The sequence below is a fragment of the Thamnophis elegans genome, chromosome 14 (genome assembly GCF_009769535.1).
Source record: "Thamnophis elegans isolate rThaEle1 chromosome 14, rThaEle1.pri, whole genome shotgun sequence".
NCBI lineage: Eukaryota > Metazoa > Chordata > Lepidosauria > Squamata > Colubridae > Thamnophis > Thamnophis elegans.
Window position 1 is genome coordinate 20,338,343 of NC_045554.1, and position 21,207 is coordinate 20,359,549.

At 42.3% G+C, this 21,207-nt stretch overlaps 1 protein-coding gene across 2 annotated transcripts; it reads right to left on the reverse strand.

The window, feature by feature from the left end:
• Positions 1-453: 453 nt before the first annotated feature.
• On the reverse strand, positions 454-21,093 carry LCMT1 (leucine carboxyl methyltransferase 1). Of its 2 annotated transcripts, XM_032230637.1 has the most exons (12): positions 20,823-21,093; positions 18,596-18,687; positions 18,292-18,413; positions 17,445-17,521; positions 15,465-15,526; positions 12,174-12,276; positions 8,922-9,042; positions 7,537-7,638; positions 6,460-6,551; positions 4,983-5,090; positions 2,968-3,065; positions 454-1,120 (listed from the first exon to the last, which is right to left on the reverse strand). In XM_032230637.1, the coding sequence occupies exons 1-12, from the start codon at positions 20,909-20,911 to the stop codon at positions 1,098-1,100; spliced, it is 1,089 nt and encodes a 362-aa protein (XP_032086528.1). In that variant the 5' UTR covers positions 20,912-21,093; the 3' UTR covers positions 454-1,097. The 2 variants fall into 2 exon arrangements, with proteins under 2 accessions (XP_032086528.1, XP_032086529.1); XM_032230638.1 differs by lacking the exon at positions 4,983-5,090 and having other exon boundaries at positions 20,823-21,087.
• Between the last annotated feature and the right edge of the window lie 114 nt (positions 21,094-21,207).

The following is a 21,207-nucleotide window of genomic DNA, read 5'->3' on the forward strand; positions in this document are numbered from 1 at the left end:
TCTGTAGTCTGACAGAAGAGTCCCCGTTGCTGCACTCCAAAAGTCTGCCTCAACTAGCAGGAGAAAAACTCTTCAGGGTGAAACTGGCTAGGGACTCGAGTGCTGGTTAACTTGAGGTTCAACCCTTTAGAGGGTTACTAAACAGGGAAGGAAAGCATTTTTTGGGAAGAGAAGGCTTGTTTAAACAATCTCTCTGAAGACAGAAAGAAGAAAATGGGTCAGGGGATCAAGGACAGGATAAAGTCAGGGAGGAAATTTCGGGGGGGGGGGGGAGGATTCTGCTTCCCAGCAGGGGAGGGCCACTCCTTAAGGTTAAACAAAGGGAAATATCTCCCTTTCCTAGGGAGGGAGAAAATACCTGTGTGCTCATGCCATCTGGCATTTTGGGCATAAGCTGCATTGGAGTCTTGTTCAATCAAATGATTGATTTATCAGAAAAGGGCATGACACGGCTTTACAAAACGTCACCATTTATTAACTCTCTCAGGGTCAGGAGTGCATCTCAATACAGCCCCCAGAAGCTGCGGCCCAAAACCAACACAATTCCCACCCCCTCAGCGAGAGTGAGAGCTTCCAGACTGCAGCCAGCTCCCTTTGGGGGGGAAAGAAGAAAGAAGAGTCCTACGGGAGACACCAAGAAACTCAAGGCAGAAGAGGGTGAAAATGCACCGGAAACATCATTTCAGGAAGGAAAATGAGGCCAGGGAGAAGGGGATTGCTGGCAGCCAAAAGGGCCCCCTGCGTTTCCCCAGGGGAAAAACTCAGCCCAGTTCTGAACCAGCCAGCAGGACAAGAACTCTCGGACATCTAGGAGGAATCCAAATCCCTTTCCGTTCATCAACACCACTTTTTTTTTAGAAAAAATCCCTACAAAAGGGTGAGAGACTCGCTTGTTTTTCGGCTGCTCACAAAAAGAGTAATTTATTCAAAAGGTTGTCACGTGCCACGAACGGGGGAGAGGAGGCTGCTTGCCACAGCTCCAAGGCTCATGTTCACCTGCGCACACTTCCACAGGAGCAGGGGGGGCAGCAGATGCATGCAGAGGCCCACCGGGAGGGGGCAGCAGATTCACCTGGAGCTCCACTGGAGCAAATGCGTCACAGAGTAATGTCTGCAAGGCCTGTAGAAAGATGGGAGAAATTGGGACTTTCACACTTTTTTAAGCAGAAAAATCTATTTCCCAAAAACCCCGATCAAGAAGCAAAGTTCTAGTAACAGGAAACTGTATCTGGGTGTATCTCTGTATCATTTTTGCCCTCAGATTCTCTTGGAATCCTATCAAACCCTCACAGAACCTTCCAGTTCCTCCCAATGCAGCCTGAAAGCCCTCATCTAAGCAGGACACTTGCAGGAAGCCCCACAGTGAGCAGACATCTTACTGGCTTCTCCTGGCTAGAAGACAGCTTTTGTAAGAAGAATCCCAGGCAGATGCTGGATCTGAGGGAAGATCCATACAGCTCTCCGGACAGCTGCTCCTCGTGAGCAGACAGCAGAAACTTGCCATTTTTAAGGATGGCTTATGAATGGAGTGGCTGGGAGTTGGGATAACATCAAGCTCACTCTTGCAGAGCAGCCTTTACAGCCATTGAACTCAACCAAGCCTTATATCTTCATCACCTTTTTACATTATTTTATGTTTTGTGTATTGGAGCTATTAAAACACATTGGACTAGCAAGGTTTTACTGGACTCATTGGTAACTTTCTGTGTCCTTAAAAGAGATGGCATAAATTTGATTTTAAATGTTTTACAAATGTTTGATTTTTGGACTATGAAGCAAAAGAATGCTGCTTGTATAAGGATTTTGAAAACTTAACAACAGATTAAGAGGTCAGAGGGATTTGGAATTATAGCTCTGAATTACTTAGAAGGTATTTTTTCATGGCAAATGGAGATTGCTTTAAAAAAAACACTATTGAATACCTTAGTGCAGGGCTGTCAAACTCGCAGCTTGAGGGCTGGATGCATCATGCACTGGCCATGGCCACGCCTGGTTTAGAGAAAGGGGAGGGGGGGAAATCCCAATGTGTCACGTAATGCTGCAATGATGCCGCAAGTTTGACAACCCTGCCTTAGTGTACATTTTTGAATAGTGCAAGCTTTTGGACAGAATGGATCAAACACATGATGAAACTGATAGTGTGTGTCCTTAAGGAAGATGTAAAACAAAAATGAGCTGCAATGAATGGCAATGAAATTAAATTGAAGAGGGGATTTAAATGTAATACAATTGAATTGATGGATGACTTGTTCCCTAAAGGAGATATTAAACCAAGAAGCTGATTTAGATATTTTTCCCCCTTCTGGATATACAAAAGAGCTCTGCTAAGATTTGGAAGGGGTTTTTTTTTTTTTAAAAGAGAATAAAGGATAAATTGTACTTGTTCATACAAAAGAAATCTGTTCTGAAGAATTATTGCTTTGAAACAGATGATCAGCAAATTACCCCTGGGCCTCTTTTTGAATGGTTTAAAGAATATTTTTTAAATATTTAAATAAGATTTATAAGATTGGCTTGTTTGACCAGAGTTAAAAGACGTAAATACCTATATTTGCCCTTATTGGACTTTTGCTGACAAACACCGATTGACGTACTTTGACCTACCTAAGAGAGGTATTCTATTGGGAGGAGAGAGATTGTTTAGAGACAGTCACATCTAATAAAATTACTTTTACCTGCTGGGATAAAGCGGGAAACTGCTTCTTTTTTATGTCTCTCTTTTTCCCCTTTTCTTACATTTTTCTATATTTTTAATAGTTTATATTGATTTTTTTTCTTTTCATTTATATTTATTAATAAAAATTATTTGGGGGAAAAATACTGACAAGCCAAGACACATGTGGACCAGTTGCCTCCAGGTATAGCGAGAAGCAACAAATGCCACTTGGTCTGGAAAGGTCCAAGATCAGACCGCCTGTACTAGTCCTTCAAGCTCTGAAGCAAGAGACAAGAGAGGGAGGACCATACCTAAATTCTGGGAATCCTTGATAGCCCAGCACAGGCAGTAATGTTGCATGAGCTGCTCAAATGGTTCCTTCTCATCCAGGAACTCAAGTGCCTCTATCCTGGAAGGAAGGAAGAAAACAAGACAGGTGGTAGCAGACACAAGCTGTACTTAGAGAGGAGCTACCAGGATGGATAAGAACCAGGATCAAATTCCTAGCTAGGTCCAAAGCTCACAAGGAAGCTTTGAGCCAGGCCTCCTTGCACATATCAGCCCAACCCAAAATTCACGACTTTTGATGGGGGCCAGTCCAAGGAGCCCAACAGAAGAGTCTGGTGGTGCCTCTGAACGGCTGTATCACAATCTGTGAGTTGAGGAGCCATATTAAGAGAATAATAGATAACAAACCAAACATTCTGAAATTTGGTCTCCACTCAAAACCTATTCTTCAGTTTTATACTACAGTTTTTGAAAAACAACTAAGAGTGGATAATTGACGTGCCCTCTGTGCGGGCTACAGAGTACCATGAAACCAACAGAGCCAAAGTTTTGCTCAACAAAACCCAGTCTGTGTCCCCATGGTTGAGACCTTTGAAATTGGAGTTCAAAGAAACCCTTAGACACACAGCCCCTAAAACATTGCTGTATTTACCAAGTACTTAGATCAAAGTTTTATACTGGTTTGTTCCTTTTTCTTCCAGCATTTTTCAGGTTTCATTTCCTCACCAAAGTGGGTAGCTGACATGATCTGAGTGTTATCCTACAGAGCACCCCAAAATCAATTTGGCTCCATTGGACATTTTCTTTTTAAAAAAAATATCAAGCATGCACAGTATGTAGCATTTTAGTTATAAAATCTCACGATAAAAAACGTCATATGATCAGACTGGAAAGTCATTCAAATGTATTTCAACAGCTTTAGACTGATTAGGTTAAAATACGTAATATATTTTCAATTATTCTATATTAAGTGTAAATTTAATGAACTGATTACGAAGTAATGTAGTTCAGTTTACAAATCCCCCGTTATTCTTTTTCTCTTTTCTATTAGGTAGGCACAGAGTAACTTTTCAGATGCTTATTATCTTTTCAAAGCATTGCACTGTTTACTGTGGGGCCATTAAACTGTTCCAGCAGAGTCAATTCCTAAAGCAGGATTTTACTTTCCTGTGCTTTTAATTCCACAGGGCTCTTTGCTTTGAGGAAGACAGAAGCTTCCCAATCACAGGGGCATTTCATCAGCTTTGGTCAAGTCTCATCGTTACGGTGAGACCAGGAAAAACCCTGGAACTGACCATTCTCACATATCGAGCAAATCCTTTAAAAAAAAAACCTACTAGGATAATTTTCTGATCTGAGCCTGTCTGAAGGAAACCAAAACATAACTTTGTAATTCTTATGTTATAAAACTTTAAACGTGAATGAATCTAAGTCATTTGTAAAGTAGCTTGTATCCTAGTATCATCATACAAAGAGCACACATTTTCTGTTAATAGAACAGAGGTACATAATTATATCTCTCTGTTCTGTACATTAATGGACATTTGTGAATAGCAAACATTTCTGCAAATTATTCTGTTAAAACAAGGTTTCATTGCATCCCTTTCTACACCAATGGGCCAATATTTATTCATTGACAACTAATTGTAATCCCACTATCAAAATTCTCCAAATAGAACAATTGCTGTCTTTCTCCCTGGCAATAAGACTAAAATTTATTTCTAGATCACACAGTATTCATTTTTCCAACATTTTCTATTAATGTAAGAAGCATCAGTAAGACGCATTAGTGTCAAGTACATACTGTGTCCCTGTCCATTATCCTGCTTCATCAAAATGTGCTCTCCAACTCACTCACCTCTCTTAGATAGGAAACCCATCCAATGTTTTCAGTCCATTAAGAAAAATACAAGTTGTGGGTTCTCAGAGTATATCAGTTACCCACTTTTAGAGAGGGGAAGAGATGGGAAACCTGGGCTTGAAGGAACAAACAGCAAAAAACTTTGGCAAGGTTTTGGTTGTGGATGTGCAAACTCACCAATTCAGGAACAGAACGTTCCGTTGAACCCTGGAATGTTCCTTTCCCCCTCCAGACCTTGTCCTTCCGGGGCAGTTTTCTGAGGTTATCAGTGAGTTCTGCACATTCCTAGTTTGGGGCGAATATAACATGTTTTTAGATGCTGCATCTGAATTCTGAGTTGACATTTTGGTACCTTTTAAATACCAGGATAACCAATTAAGGCTTACTGAACAAAAAGTATAAACCTATTATTACACTTTAGTGCCAGCTGAGGCCATATTGGTTCTCAAGTGGTCGGTAGTGTTTGGACTTTAGGTGAGCACAAAACCTTGCCTTGCCTGGAGGCACAATGCTACAAACCCAAAGAGTATTTCATGATTAATTTCCACTCCCACTCTTTGCTTATAGGAAACCTCTGGAGTTTGTCTTCCTTGCTTTTAACATCTACATGGATCCTCTGAGATGACCCATCTAAGATCAAAGATCAGCAACTTCAGGAATTGGACATGCGTTCGGAGACCCCTCTGGAGACCAAGCTGAGCTCCACGGAATGCTTCTTGCTTACTCAGTTCGGCAAGCCATTCACCTCACCTGGCAAAAGTAAATGGAACCTCTCTTACATGCACTGGTTAAGACTACACTGCAGGATGTTGTCTTGTGTTCCAGGTTGGCAATTTTAGGAAAGGGGGGGGAGGAGTTAGGCAATTTAAAAATACATCAATTTTCAACAAATAGATCATAATTTACATGGAAGAATATTATCTATTTACTTCCAAATTAGGTTTCAAATGAGAGTTCCTGTTTTGGAACAAGGATAGTTCGAGTACTGAAATCCCTCATTCCAGTCCAATCTTGGGACCTTCAGATCAGCATCAGGTGCCTCACTCTGTGGCCTGTCCTTTCGTATGCTCAGGCTGGGAGAGCTACCTCCATTTATCTCTACCAAGCATGTGGCTCATTCAGTGCTATCTGCCATCTGTTTCTCCTGTAAACAAACATGTCAGGGATCACCCTAAAATGCATGATAAATATAGAGTTTCGGATATAGCAATAGCACCTAGACTTATATACCACTTCACAGTGCTTTACAAGCTCTCTAAGCAGCTTACAGAGTCAGCATATTGCCCCCAACTATTTGAGTCCTCATTTTACTGACTTTGGAAGGGTGGATGGCTGAGTCATCCTTGAGCTGATCACGATTGAACTCCTGACTGTGGGCAGAGTTAACCTGTGATACTGCATTCTAACCACTGCACTACCACAGCTCTATAAATATAAACTATATAGTATAGTTTAACTCTAAAACTTTATCATTATTATCTTTGTGGTCTTTGGTCATCATTATCATCTTGGCTCAAACCATAGTCAGAGGAAGTTCGCCTTTTCACTGAAGATTAACACACAGTTTACTGGGCTGCTTCAGTGCATACAAATATACACCTGTGGGTGCTCTCTCTTTCTCTCTCTCTGAATAAAAATAGCAAGAGAAGCTTACCTTTTGATCTCATCTGGTGGCAAACTCTGATAGACCTTCAACATATCAAGACCATTTACTGTTTCCCAGCCATTTTGCAGGAATCGTTCCTTCTGCAAATGAAATGCAGGAGAAAAATCTGTTAAAGACAGATTTTCCAGGACTCAAAAAGAAGATAAATCACTCAAAAGGTTACCCGCCTTTCAGCTTAATATTTGAGTTGGGCACGATACTAGAAGAGGCTGTGGGGTCTGAGTTCTTAGAAAAAGATGTCACCACACAAAGAATTAACAGTCTGAGAGATCTGGAAAAGGTTTAGCCTTGAAAATTCCTTTTCAATTTTCAAAAAATTATCCTTTTTTTAACCTTTAAACACCTGAAAGGATGTCACAAAGAAAACAGTCATGACCTGCTCTCTATCTTTCAAGGTAATGATGGGTAAAATAATGGATAAAACATCAAGGAAACCTGGTTGAACATCATGAAAAATCTTCTCACAGAAGGAAGAGTTCAACAGGAAGCAGCATTTAAGGAAGAGCTGAAGTGGCACCTCCCAGGGATACTGTCTGTTTACATTCCTGCTCTCCCTCTCTGCATGCAGGGAGTTAGACTCAGCGGTCTAAATGGTTCTGACCAACTCTACACTCCTAAGGACAAAAATGGTGCAGCTCTCAGACCAAGAGGGCCATCAGGCCAGTCAGCTGGCTTTTACATAAGGTCAGCATGAGCAACCCCCTTTTCTCAAGCCTGGCACCTCTCCAAAACAAGGTCTGTTATGGCAGCGGCACCCAACCTTTTGGGTGTCAGGGATCGGTTCTGTGGAAGGCATTTTTTCTGTGGACTGGGAGGCTCATGGTTTCATGTGCTCCTTGGCTCTCGGGCATGTGTGGATGGGGTTTTGCTTGTTTGTGCAGCCCAGTTCCTGGCAGGCCACAGACCGACCCCGGGGTTGGGGACTCCTGTGTTAAGGAATGGAACATGTAGAGCAAAGCACAGGGTGAAGTTGGGACTTGAATGGAAGCACGAGTGTTTGGACAAAGCCCCCCTCTTTTATTGGGGGGTTTACTAAGCTGAGTCCCACTGTCCAGGAAATCTGACCTGGGTCTCCAGAGATCTGCAAGCATCTGCACCCACCAGCTCGCACTGCTTACTCTGCAAGTTCTCAATCATGATCTGTCCAAAGCGATCCAGCATATTCACCTGGAAAGGACACAGGAAGGGTACCTTGCTGTCTTACCATTCAGAGCACAAGTGCACAAACGAGTACCTAAGAGGCTGTGTCAGCTCCAGCAACAGTCTGGAAGAGTGAGGGGCTTTGGGGTTCACCTCTGAAATTCATTAAAGCTACTCAGGCTTTTCAGGGTTCAGTGTAAACTCCAAAAGGCATTCCAGAGCCGACTTGCTAATTTCAAGACAGCTCTTAAAAGAGCAGCATCTTTCAGGCCCATGTGGAATCCTGGATGTTCCAGCAGGTAGTAGAAAGATGCAGTCATCGTGCAACATTCACAGGGTCCACAATCCTGCTATACCGTTATCTTTTTAATCTCTGCAGAACCTCCCTTTCATTCTTAGATGCACCCCTAGAAACCAGATTCTCACAACTCCCAGCTGGAATAGCAAACACGCTGGGCACTGTGAGAACAGTAGCTACAGTTCTCCTAAGCTTGGGATTTGAAGCAAATATCCAATGAGGGCTTTCGTGCCAGAGCTTCCCACTAGGCGGAATGTCCTGGAAGCTCAATAAATGCAAACAAATGGCCAAATCTGGTTTTTCAGTTCCTGATGAGACTGAAAGAGTTTCTTCCCATTGCAGAACACACAGGAGTGGGATCCCAATACTTGGAGGACATCACTTTTTTCAGTACTTATATTGCCTGACACTGCACAATTGCTGGATGTTGTACAGATTTTTAAAATAATAAAAATAATGCTCACAGAGCCACTCAGTATGACCCCAATTGTCACCACACTCCGATTTGCAAAGGGGTCAGTCTAATAATACTGGGGGGAGGGGGGGAGGAGGCAAACAGAGCTTTTATTTCCAGTTGCAACTGCTTTCATACCCAAAATTGCAGATTCAAATCTGTCACTTGCACCTTTCTGAGAGCGGTTTATCCTTTTCATAAGGATGCAGCTTGCATCACTGTTAAAATGCCAGCACGTTAAGACTCCACAGATTAATATTTAATAAAAAGTAAGGTTGTTTCCAGGTCTATATCTCTGAGTTCAACCACCTCTGACTCAGAAGCTCTTCTTCTCAAGAAATAATTAATCCAGTTTGAGAAGATCTCTCCTCTTGTATTGTGTGGGAAGCAATGCAGAAATAGCAAAATTCAAACACGGACCAGAATAATGTCTTGCTGGGGGACCGTCTTTATAACCTCACCAAGCCCTAACCCTGAAGCAGCCATGCCCTGAAATGAGGGCACCTCTACTGCACACGGTTTGGACACTGAAAGGGGCAACAGAGGAGCCTCACTTACCTGCTCATAGTTGATAAACATGGCAGACCGAAATGTGGTTGCCACCCACTTAATGAGGTCAATCGAATGCTCCATGGTCATGTAGATCAGCACACATTCCGTCATCAGTAGTGTTGGCAAACTTTTAAACAGGGAAAGAAGAAAGGGCAAGGGATTGAAAGAATTCAGGATCTTCGATTCTAGGTACTGCAAGAAGTCCTGAAAAGATTGTCTTGTGTATCCAGAAATTCCCTTTGTACAATTGTATTTATTCGAATTAGCTGCCACCCGACTCTAGGCCATAAAGCCAAGAATATAAAGGCAGAATGTGATAAATGTAAAAGAATAAAAGAATAAGAAACCAAAATTGATGGCAGCTCAGGGTAACTATAGCAGAGCCCCCAACCACCAGAGGCAGGACGGGAGTAGAGCACTGTTCCCTCTAAGGTGCGCGGGTGAGTGGCCGCGCACGTGGCAACAAAACACCGCGCAGCACTTTCCAACTTCTGCCCAGTGGTTTTTGTGAGACGCTTTCCACGAGGGGAGAGCCAGCCTGGAGACGCAATCAAGGCAGGAAGGAGCTGAGAGAAGGGGTGCGGGGGTTGGGAGAAGGCATGGGACAGGGCCGGCAGTCCCAGCAGTGGCTGCTCGGATTTGCCATTTGAGAGAGAGAGAGGAAGGGAGGGAGGAGGAGGAGGGGAGGGAGGGAGGGAGAGCGTGAGCTTCCACTTTTCTGCTGCCCAAAGACTGAACTGAGAAGCAAAGAGGCAGGAGAGACAAAGCAGGAGAGATGAAGCGAGAGCCAATCCGGGTCATTCCTTCCAAGAGGCAACTTTCCCATCGAATGACTCGCTGCTCTAGACTCGAGGAGACCCTCTGCAGTCCCTCTCATCCGTCCGGGATGCCAGCAAGAGTGTTGGGCTGAAGGAAGGAGGGATTCTCTCTCTCTCTCTCTCTCTCTCTCTCTTTCTCTCTCTCCCTCTCTTTAAGAGAGAGAGAGAGAGAGACAGACAGACAGACAGAGTTAGTTAGTTAGTTAGTTAGTTAGTTAGTTAGTTAGTTGGTGGGCAGACTTAGCACTTTGTTAAGTTTGTTTCTCTGTGTGTACATGTCTCAATGGGTGCAATTGTGCAAGCATTTTTTTCCTCTTTAAAAGAATTTTTGGATTTCTCCTCACCAAACCTTTAAGACTGAAAGAGTTAGAGTTGAAATATAAAGAGATTGTCAATCGCCATACTGTTAGATTGATAGGCAATTATGGACTATCTTGATTATATCCTCCTTAGAAAGAATATGCTACTGTATGGTTGAGAAAAAGATCAAACTTCATTCCATGGAAACCCAACAAAGTTCATAGGGAGGTTTCTTTCTACGATGGGCTTTTTGGGTCAATGTGAATATCAGTTATCAAAAATGTAGGTAGAAAATTAAGCAGGCAATATGCAATTACAAAAAGGGAAGCCAACTTTCTGAATCTGTTTCTTTGCACTTAGTGACTTATAAATAGACTAATGTTCTGAAAACCTGACCTAAATTACTATATATTTTAAATAGCTGTAAAGCTATGCTGAAAAAGTTGTTCTCATGGTATTGTGATAAATTCAATAAAAAGAAGGGAATTCTTGAATTTAAGGAGAAATGAGAGTATTGGATAGTAAATGGACAAATAAAATTACCAATCAAAGAGAATATTTGCAACTCAGGGTTGAAATGAGATGTTCTCTCTTACTCTTTCCTCTTCCTCTCTTCTCTCTCTGTCTCTCTCATCCTCTTTCTCTGTCTCTCTTCTCTTTCTCTCTCCCTCTTTTCCATTCTTCTGTCACTTTCTCCTTCTCCCTTCTCTCTCCTCTTTGTCTCTTTCTGTCTCTTTCACCCTCTTTCTCTTTCTCTCTCCTTCTTTACTTTTTACTTTTGCCTTTATTTGTATGCCGCCCTTTTCCCTAAGGGGACTCAGGGCGGCTCACAATTCAAAAGGGAGGGGGGAAACAACAAACAGTAAACAATACAGCATATTAAAAGAGAAAAAAGACGCAACAATCACACCATTCGAGTGGGGCTTAACCCCAGGCCAGCCGGGACAGCCAGATCTTTACAGCAGCGCGGAAGGATTGGAGGGTGGTGAGGGTCCGAATCTCCACGGGGAGTTCGTTCCAAAGGGACGGAGCAGCCACCGAGAAGGCCCTCCTCCGGGTAGTTGCCAGTTTGCACTGGCTAGAAGATGGGATTCGGAGGAGGCCTAATCGATGCGATCGAATCAGTCTGGTGGAGGTAATTGGCAGTAGGCGGTCTCTCAAGTACCCAGGCCCACTACCATGAAGGGCTTTATAGGTGGTAAGTAGCACCTTGAAGCGCACCCGGAGATCAACAGGTAGCCAGCGCAGCTCGCGGAGGATAGGTGTTACGTGGGTGAACCGAGGTGCACCCACTATCGCTCGCGTGGCCGCGTTCTGGACTAGCTGGAGTCGCCGAATGCTCTTCAAGGGCAGCCCCATGTAGAACACATTGCAATATTCCAGCCTAGAGGTCACAAGGGCACGAACCTGGGCAAATGCCCCCCTGGTCACAGCTGACAAATGATGTTCGAAGGTCAGCTGTGGGTCCAGGAGGACTCCCAAGTTGCGGACCCTGTCTGAGGGGCGTATAATTTGACCCCCCAGCCTGAGAGATGGAGTACTTGGCCAATTCTTGGGAGGGAAACATAACAGCCACTCGGTCTTTTCTGGATTGAGCACAAGCTTGTTGACCCCCATCCAGTCTTTAACAGCATCCAGCCCCTGGCTCATCACATCCCACTCTTCCCACTCTTTCTGTCACTTTCTCTGTCCTTCTCTGTCTCTTTCTGTCTCTCTTCCCTCTTTTTTTCTTCCTCTCTCCCACTCTTTTATCACTTTCTCTCTACTGCCCAACCTGTCCCCATACTTATCTTCGATTGATCATGTTTGCAATAATTTACCTTCTTTCCTAAATAGGCGCAGTTCCCTTACTGGATCCCTCGCTCACTCAAACACACACACACACACACACACACACACTCACTCACGCACAAAACCATTTTTCTCCATTCCAATTCGGATCCTATAAATCAATTGCTCTGTGAAACATCTGTGAAAAAAATTCAGGTGCTCAGGCATGAAAATGTGCTGCTCAAATACTATACTTTTCCGCACACACTGAAAAAAAATTAGAGGGAACATTGGAGTAGAGCCAAGTCTTTTAAGAGTTCCCCGAATGCCATCAGGATGGGAGCCATAGAGATTCTGGTGCCCATCTTACTTTGGATCCATGTTGCATTTCTTCAGCTGTTCTTCCAGTTTGGGTAGATCTCGAAGATCACCTCCAACAATGGCATATCGGCTGGTGTCCAAACTATGTGCATCTGCAGAGGATTCAACAGGGACAGCTATTTTTAAATGCTCCCCAACTAAGGACAATGACAGCCATGTCCCAAAAAGCAAGTAAGGAACCTTGCAGGTCTTGGGGTTTCTGACTCCGAGGCCCTTTTTTCTCCATCTGTTTGGGGGGGGGGGGGGGTCAAAGAGGTTGGCAAACCCTTTTAACAGCCAATTCCCTCTAAAGGACTCCCTGAGGAGCAGCTTCAAATGCCCATATCTTTCACAGAAGGAAAACTCTAAAGCCAGCCACAGATCCTCTTGCTTTCAGAGGCAGGGAGATAACATAAAATAAATTATTTTAGGGCAACAACATTGCATTTCACCTTTTTCAGAGAAGTTGATATTGATGGCAGCTGAGAAAGTCTACAGGCTTGAGCTTTGCAAACAATTTGAAGGATTTTAATCTCAAGTCCAAACAATTTGGAACCACTTCCTCTCAGAAATCATGTATGTTGGGGGGAATCAAAGATGGGGGGAGGGGAACCCCCTAGAAAAAAACTGGTAGACATTTCCCTATGTTCTGTAGCCCATCCCACACTGAGATGTTACTATCAATGAAAGTAGGCATTTTATGGAATACCTAGGGAATCTATAGAATGCCAAAAATGGGACATCAAAGAATTTAACATTTCACACATTTCCTAGGCATTCTATGCAACACCAGAAAGCAAACCATATAAAATACGTCTGCTAAAATGCCATTCTTGTCTTGCTTGTTGCAAAAAGTTTGTCAATAATGGTATTTTTTTCTTGTTTTTTTCAATTAGAAAAGTACCATTTTTTATTTGGCATTCCTTCCTTCATTTTCGTATATGTATTTCAATAAATGATTAATCTTAACTGTAACCCAAACACTTTTGATGGTTCTCTTTTCATATTTTGCCTAAATAGTTCTTGTCATTCTGCATAAAGCCTAGGTATTATATACAATGCCTAGAGAAAGTATATAGCATCTTGAAATAATATAGCTTTCATACTTTGCCTAAAATGGCTACTCTAAGGAAAAGAAGAATTAGGAGCGACATGACAGCAGTATTCCAGTATTTGAGGGGCTGCCACAAAGAAGTGGGGAGTAAAATTATTCTTCAAAGTACCGGCGGGTAACACAAGAAAAAACAGATGGAAACTAATCAAGGAGAGAAGCAACCTGGAACTAAGAAGAAACTTCCTAACAGTGAGAACAATCGACCAGTGGAACAGAAGTTGCCTCCAGAAGTTATGCGGGCTTCATCACTGGAGGATTTTAAGAAGAGTCTAGACAGTCTGAAATGGTCTAGGTTCTCCTGCTTGAGCAGGGGGCAGGATAAGAAGACCTCCAACATCCCTTCCTGCTCCATTCCATCACACATTCTTAGATTTTCTAGGCATTCTATACAATGCCAGATTTTCACACATTACTGGTAATATACATAAGTCAAACCCTTCACCCCCTTTTAATATTGTTTTATTGTATTATTACAAAACAAGAGTCGTACATTATTTGGGTACAGTGGTATTTATTCAAAATGGACTAGAGTTTATTAACACTTAGATGATTTAGCTTAATTATCAAGTTAGAACTTTGAAAATAAAGAAAAAAGTTTGTCAATACGATTTGTATATTTGTATAATAATATTGATAAACAAAGTTGCTTAAATTATAAAATTTCTTATAAAAAGCTGCACAATGCTTAAATTATTTGATATATAGCAAAGGTTTCTTTCTTAATAGTAATAGTTACTTACTGTTGTTTATACATCTTAGAAAGCTACTTCTCAAAAATGTGTATCTCACCCCATCTTAAAACACACTTAAATCAAAGTGAAACACACATTTATCATCCCAAGCCAAGTTAAACCCTGCTGCCAAAACAAAAGCAGGGAAAACATTTTTGTAAACAGGGTCATATACTGAGGGATCTTGCAGGAAAAAGATGTTCCCACTAAGTAAATTAGGGGGGGGGGGAAAGGTGGGGGGTGGAATTATTTTTTCTTTCAAGATTCCAAGGAACCTGCTTCTCTGAGAAGCGATCTGGGACTCTCCATAGTTGCTTCAACCCTCTGCGGGCATACCATTTAATGAGAAGAAATTCGAACCAACCAACCTTTTTGATGGTGGTGGAACAGAAAAATGCTGCCAGGCAGGACAGAGATCAGTGGGAGTTCAGAGAACAGCCAAGAGGATGGGTGTTGAGAGGTGAAGAGCAAGAGTGGGAGGGGTTGGGGAGGCTGACTTAACAGTTGGAAAACTAAAGCACTGCAGTGTCTCAGTCTCCTGCTGAACAGCCCAGGAAAGGCAGAGGCCACGCGATGCAGCCAGTGTACAGATGTACTGCTATGCAGATCTGCAGGGACTTTTCAAAGGGCTTGTATATCCTTGACAAAACCTGAAGCTTTGCTAAAAAAATGTGACGACACAATAAGGCTGTTCTTAAAATCTATGCTGCCAGTGCTGATAACCTGCCACAATGGTGGGAGGGGACTAGGTGGAGCGAGGGAGGGATGACCGACAGATCAGTCTTAACATGAAGTGGTCAGGGACTGTGCAAAGATAGCACCTACCTTGGCAGAAAAAAAGGAAGGACCAGGCCACTGGAGGAGTGTCAACAAGCAGGAAGCACATTCCCAAACTCTTTTATGGGCCTGCTCCTTTCATGATTTCAGGAAAGAGAAGCCTAGCTCAGGCCCTGCGTCCTTTCAGCAGCTGCAGGTACAAGCAGAACTTGCTGATTTTGTGGGAAAGGGGGGATTTGAGGGCACCAAGCCCTGGAAGCCAAAGTCTCATGGAAGGACCAGAAGGCAAAGAGGATTTCCAAGGGGATTTGATCCCAGTTCTAATCTTGGTTAGACCCTGGAAGAGACTGCCCATTACAAATTCACCCGTGTCACTATCTACAGTCACGATGGGAGGCCTCCCCAGTGATGCCATTGCAGGGGTGAGCAAACGTCTCAGGTCTTTCAACACAACCCAACTGATTGGCTCCTAAAGCTAACAAAGGTCTAAGGGAGAGACTAGTTCAGAATTTTACAAATCCATCGCTTTTTTAAATTTTGTAGCACTGAATTCCTATTCTGGTGTTGATGGGGAAGATGCAGCCGCTGGCTGGTCAAAGAAAACCAGGGAAGAACAAACAACCCAACAGAGGAAACGTGAGAGAAATCTAAAAAAGCTGCCCTACTCCAAGTGACTCACCTATGAGAACCGTCTCCCCTAAATGGCTTTCCATGATCGGTTTGGAGAGAGGAGGCTTTGATCTGTAAAGGAGGAACAGGAAGGGAAGAGAGAGCCCATGAGTCACCAGGTAAAGCGTCATCCTTCCTACACCAAAACCAGAATGGGCCTGGACTTTCTGAAAACAAGCCAAGGGAGTGGGCTGCAGGGTCACCTTCTGCACCGGCCTAAGTGAGACAAAACAGAGGCTGAGAGCCCCTTATGTGCTTGTCTGAATCAAAGGGACTTTCCCTGAGCCAAACATCCACAGTTGATGCTGGACAGGAAAGGCCAAGTCAATAGAGATGCTTTCAAGAGGAAGGAAGACAATGCGATCCTCACTGTTCAGAGTTAATGTGTCCATTGCTAGTACTGCAAATCTGTATGGCAGAAATTACAGGTAATCCTTGATTTGCAACCACAATTGAGTTGAAAATTTCTGTTGCTAAGCGAGACAATGAAGTGAATTTCCCCCATTTTATGACCTTTCTTGCCACAATTGTTAAGTGAATCACTGTGGTTGTTAAATTAGTAACGCAGTTGTTAAGTGAATCTGGCTTCCCTTTGATTTTGTCAGAAGGTCACAAAAGGTGATCATGTGACCCCAGGACACTGCAACTGTCATAAATATGAGTCAGTTGCCAAATGTCCCAACTTTGATCATGTGACCATGGGGATGCGCCAACTGCCATAAGTGTGAAAAACAGTCATGTCATTTTTTTCAGTGCTATTGTAACTGAACAGTCACTAAATGAACTGTTGTAAGTTGGGGACTACCTGTAATTTGAAGAATTCTTTAAAAGTACTTTTAGACACTTTGAGCTTCTTTTGAAATCCCAAGATCATATATTTAAGGACATTCACTCTTTTCTACCAACACAGAGAACATTCATGCAATGTTGTCTCCCCATCTTGCCAGATGCACTCTAAGCAACTTTTATTTATTTAATAAGGAATTCATTAAAGAATAGACTTCCTGGACCCGGCTATAAATCCCTGTTCACTAACCAAACATTGCTTAACTTGGCTTGCACCTATCAGAAATCTCTGACACTTAAACTAGATAATTACTGGTAGTTTACAGATATATTAGAAAGTAAAATTATTTTCATGTTTGTCTTTGTTTTCCATTTTATTTAAGAGTTTTTAAGAATGCTTGTTTTTTTAAATATATTTCTGATTATTACAGAAATACTTTGGTCTGTGCTAATCCTTAAATCCAACAATAAGTTTTTTATAGATATAATTGTTTGGCTGATTCTATTTATAAGCTAAAGATTAGAATTATCCTTTGTGTGGGAAAGGAAGATTTCCTGTTACTTGTTTTGTTAACAGACTGAACTGATTATCTATCTGTTTGCTTTTAATTGGGTGAGAACTCACTCTCACAATTACTTGATGAAGGGAACATGCCTGCTTCTCAATTGTTTAAAACAATCTTCTGCAAAATAATCATAGCAGCTTTAAAGGCCATCACCATGAAATTGTAGCGAAAGTTCATCTTCCTATTTTCAGATTAACGCAAAAAAAAAGGGGGGGGAAGGAACTATCCCTTTCAACTTTATGTGATAGCAGCTACAAATCTATGAACTATCACTTGTCCAATATACTGACAAAAAGAATGGCACCCTTCCTTGTGTTTTGGCAAAACTGCAACTATTATGCAGAACTCTTGCTTTGGAGCAAACAAGAGATGTGAAAAGGCAAAAATGTACAAAAACTCCATCAAACATTCATAGTAGTACAGTCACATCTAATCAGGCAACAGTCTAAAAGTGAAATTTGTAAGATAGCAGATACGATTTTACATATACTCGCTTGTGTTACATCATATTTTCAGAACAAAGTAATTAAAGTATAACTATTTTAGTATCACTTCTAGTTATTTTATTCTAAAATTCTTCTCCAAAGACAAATGCATTAATTCAGTTGTTCAAATATAATACAGATTCCAGCACCTACTTGATGTAGTGAATTTTTCTTGATACTATAGATGGAAAATCAACGTCGAAGTATTTCAAAGGAAGAAGATTCTCATCCTAAAAAGTAGGGGAAAACAAATAAGTTCCAATATTTTCACTGAGGGCAAAAGAAACATCCCATTGTTTTGCTTTCGGTCCTGACTTTTGTGATTTCAAGGTTGCTAGACTAGGATTCTGCAGTCATAGTTAGGCATGTCTTTCTCCTGCTCAAACTATATTCCTAAACCGAATCCCCCAACTATTCTAAGCAAAAAGCAGGGGAAAAGATGGAAGCAATGACCCAATCGCAATAATCTGCTTGAGAGAGGTTAGATGGGTTGATTTACCCTCTTCCTGGCAATCCTATTCAAGAACATTGATTTACTAGTAAGAGAAAAAGTACACAGACTTCTAAGAGCAGAATTTTTTTACTATCATGTGCACTCTGCAGATCATGAAATGCTCAGCCATGTCCAAAGCTTAGTGGCTGCATGCTATTTTCTAGAAACAATTTTCACTGATATATACCACCAATGAAATGCTTTGTAAGTTACAGTGTGTCCTGTGAATTAGAATGAATAGCCGAATTCCCTGGAACATAAACTAGAATTATACTGTTTCGTTTTAAGATAGAAATCTGTATCCTTAAGATATTTTGGATAACAAGGCCCCATAATCCTTTCACTTCAACTATATTGGATGGAGTTGGTGACAGCTGACATCCAAATTATCTAGAGGATACCAATTTGCCTACCGCTTCATTATATAATCAATAAAAGTGGGGGGAAACAAAGTCTTTTAGAAATTATAATCAGAGATCACACTTGAGATAACATAAGCTATTTCACCTTTAATTTCCAAAACAGAGTATCCATGCCGGCACCAAGATTTATAATTTGGCAATTGCATTTTGTCTTTTCTAAGAAAGCCTTAAGTAAACGACCAACTCCTTGGACCCGGGCATAATACCCTTAGCAAAACAAAAAAAAACACAAAAAAAACACAATTAGTTGACATATTTTAGCTTTGAAAACATTTGAAAATGATTTTGTTAGTTAGCTCCCATCCACCACCCACCTCTTCCTTTCTTCCTTTTGCTGTATGTTCATGAAGCAACACAAGTTGCCCCACACACATTTGTTTATAACCTACCACGGCTGATTTCAGGTGCCTTCCTTTCTTTTGGATGGCTTACAAAATATTCAATGTAAGGGTCCTTCCAGTAGCCAACACTGACAGCATACCTGACCACAAAAAGAAAAACAAATTGGATTTTAACAAATCCAATTCCATTGAAAACAAAATATTTTAAACAAAAATTATATGAATATCCATCTAAATTAGAAAAGTAGGTCTTATGCACTTTAACTAAATTAGGCTAATTAATATTGTTATTCCATGTTTAAGAGATGGCAAAGAGACTCTTCAAAATATTTATGACTTTCAGAAGCAGCTGCTGCTCTCAAAAGGCAGGTGATACTAATAGAAAAATGTGAACCATCAATCTAGGAGAAAACCACTGAATCAAAACCAAGTTTGTACATATCTGGATGCAAGGAGAGCACTAGCCTAATAGGATTAGATAAAATATCTGCTTATGGCAGAAATCAATATTAAAACATCCCCTATAAATATTTACCCATCTTCTGTTTAAAGACATTAAGTGAGGTGCCCCAAACATAGTACAATAGATGAGACTACCATACAGTAGTGGCCAAAATTGTGGAAAACTTTTGAGAAAAGTATATTTTTGAGGTTTGATGGCTAATAGCACCACTTTTGTTTTGGAGTAGTAGTACATAAAATTATATATAAATGGAAAAATAATTTATTCAAGAATGTGATGCAACAAAGTTTGTTCAATTATCTGTATGCTATGAAAAGTTATAGCCAAATATAGCCTGAAATAAAACCCAGTTAATAGAAGCAATCACACATAACAGCTGCAGAACTAAAAGACTTGGTTCATTCCATGGGAAGACGTTTTAAGGCCGTAATTCACACTAAAGGTTACCCAAGTAAGTATTACTTACATGGTGATCATTTTTGTATATCTCATTGATCATTTTTGTACATCTCATTTTTTTTATGTGTTTCACTTTTATTTTTATAACTGCTATTCTAATAGCAAATCCTTCAAAGGAGTTATTGCATTACATTCTTGATTAAAATATCTTTCCATTGATATATAATTTTATGGTACTACTCCAAAAGAAGTGGTGTTATTAGCCACCAAACCTCAAAAATACTGTACACCTTTCCCAAAAGGTTTCCACAATTTTGGCTACTACTGTAGTGCTGTCAAGAATAGAATGATTAATCTGTGGAACTATGATTTGGAACATACAAAAATTCCTTAATTGATGCTGGCTGAAAGTACAGGTAGCCCTCAACTTATGACAATTGAGCCCAAAATTTATTTTAAGTGAGACATTTATTAAGTGAGTTTTGTCCCATTTTATGACCTTTCTTGCCTCAGTTGTTAAGTGAATCACTGCAGTTGTTAAGTGAATCTGGCTTCCCCAATGACTCTGCTTGTCAGAAGACTGCAAAAAGCAATTACTTCGTGGTCTAAGGGCACTGCAACCGTCATAAAGATGAATCAATTGTCAAGCATCAGGATTTCAACCACGAGCATGGGGATGCAAAGGTTGTAACTCTGAAAAATGGCCATGTCCCTTTTTTCAGTGCCGTTGTAACTTTGAACGGTCACAAAATGAACGGTTGTAAGTCGAGGGCTACCTGTACCCTTGTCATTTTGGCAACCAAGTCATGCTGTTGATTTATTACCAGCTTCTGATTATCTACAATCCTAATTCCCCCCCCTAATATTAGTTGTATTAATACAACTAATAAATAACACCCTTCTAGATGGCTGGAGAAAAAGGAAAGAGTCCGAGGTGCAAATCTCCCTCCAGCCATTAAGTGTCGCTCTTCTCAAGCGGGAGCTGGGAAGGGCCAAAGCTGGGAGGGAAAGGAAGGCCGAGGGTTGTGAAGGGAAGTGGGCAGCCAGGCGGTCGCTCTGAGGCAGCAGGGGGCCTTCCTGCGCTCTGGCCGTAGGTTTTCTTCAGTCAACAAGCGAGGGCTTTGCACGGGGTCCTTTCCAGGTGAGCCCCCCGCCCAGATGTCCCCTCATCCACCACAATGGACGGAGCTCACGGAAGGCATGAAACGGGATTGCAACCGCCTCGGCTGAGCCAAACTGCGCCGCGTCAGTCTCCCATCCCGGCCTGCGGGTTCCAAGCCCCTCCGGCTTCCCAGACACCGCCAGGCGCTACCGCCCGCCGACTGGCGAGCCACAATTCGCCCGCCCCGGTTCAGCGGGCCCTGCCCGGCGAGAAAGGGGCCTCCCCGCGCCCTCCCCGAGCCGCTTCTTCACCGCTTGCAGTGGGAGGCGACGTCGCAGGTGCTCCGCACGGCCTCGTCGAAGACGTCGGTGCCCACCAGGTCTCGGGAGGTGCCGGCCATGGCTGTCGCGGCTGCTCAGCGAAGGGACGCCAGTGAGGAGCGCGGGCCGCCCATGCCGGGCCGACGCCGCCGAGGTCCCCTCAGAGCGCGACGCCGCGGAACCGACTAGCAACGCGCTCCCCCATTGGCCGGGCCAGGAAGCAGCCCTTGGGAGGCCGGAAGACGGCGTTCTCCCCGCCCCTTTCTCTTCCTATTGGCCAGACTGGTGCCGGTGGCTAATCAAGGGCGATACGGGCCATATCGCGTGTGGTGCGAAAAGCAAAGTACGCCGGGAATTGTAGTCCTCCTGAAAGGGG

What these genes read in the sequence shown, in the direction of transcription:
- LCMT1 (XM_032230637.1), bottom strand. Translation starts at nt 20,911, where the DNA reads ATGGCCGGCACCTCCCGAGACCTGGTGGGCACCGACGTCTTCGACGAG. An exon ending in AAATGCAACATGGATCCAAA is followed by an intron (nt 9,043 to 12,173) that starts GTAAGATGGGCA and finishes CCTGTTTAAAAG; the next exon opens with TTTGCCAACACTACTGATGA. An exon ending in GCAGATCTCTGGAGACCCAG is followed by an intron (nt 6,552 to 7,536) that starts GTCAGATTTCCT and finishes TTTCATTTGCAG; the next exon opens with AAGGAACGATTCCTGCAAAA.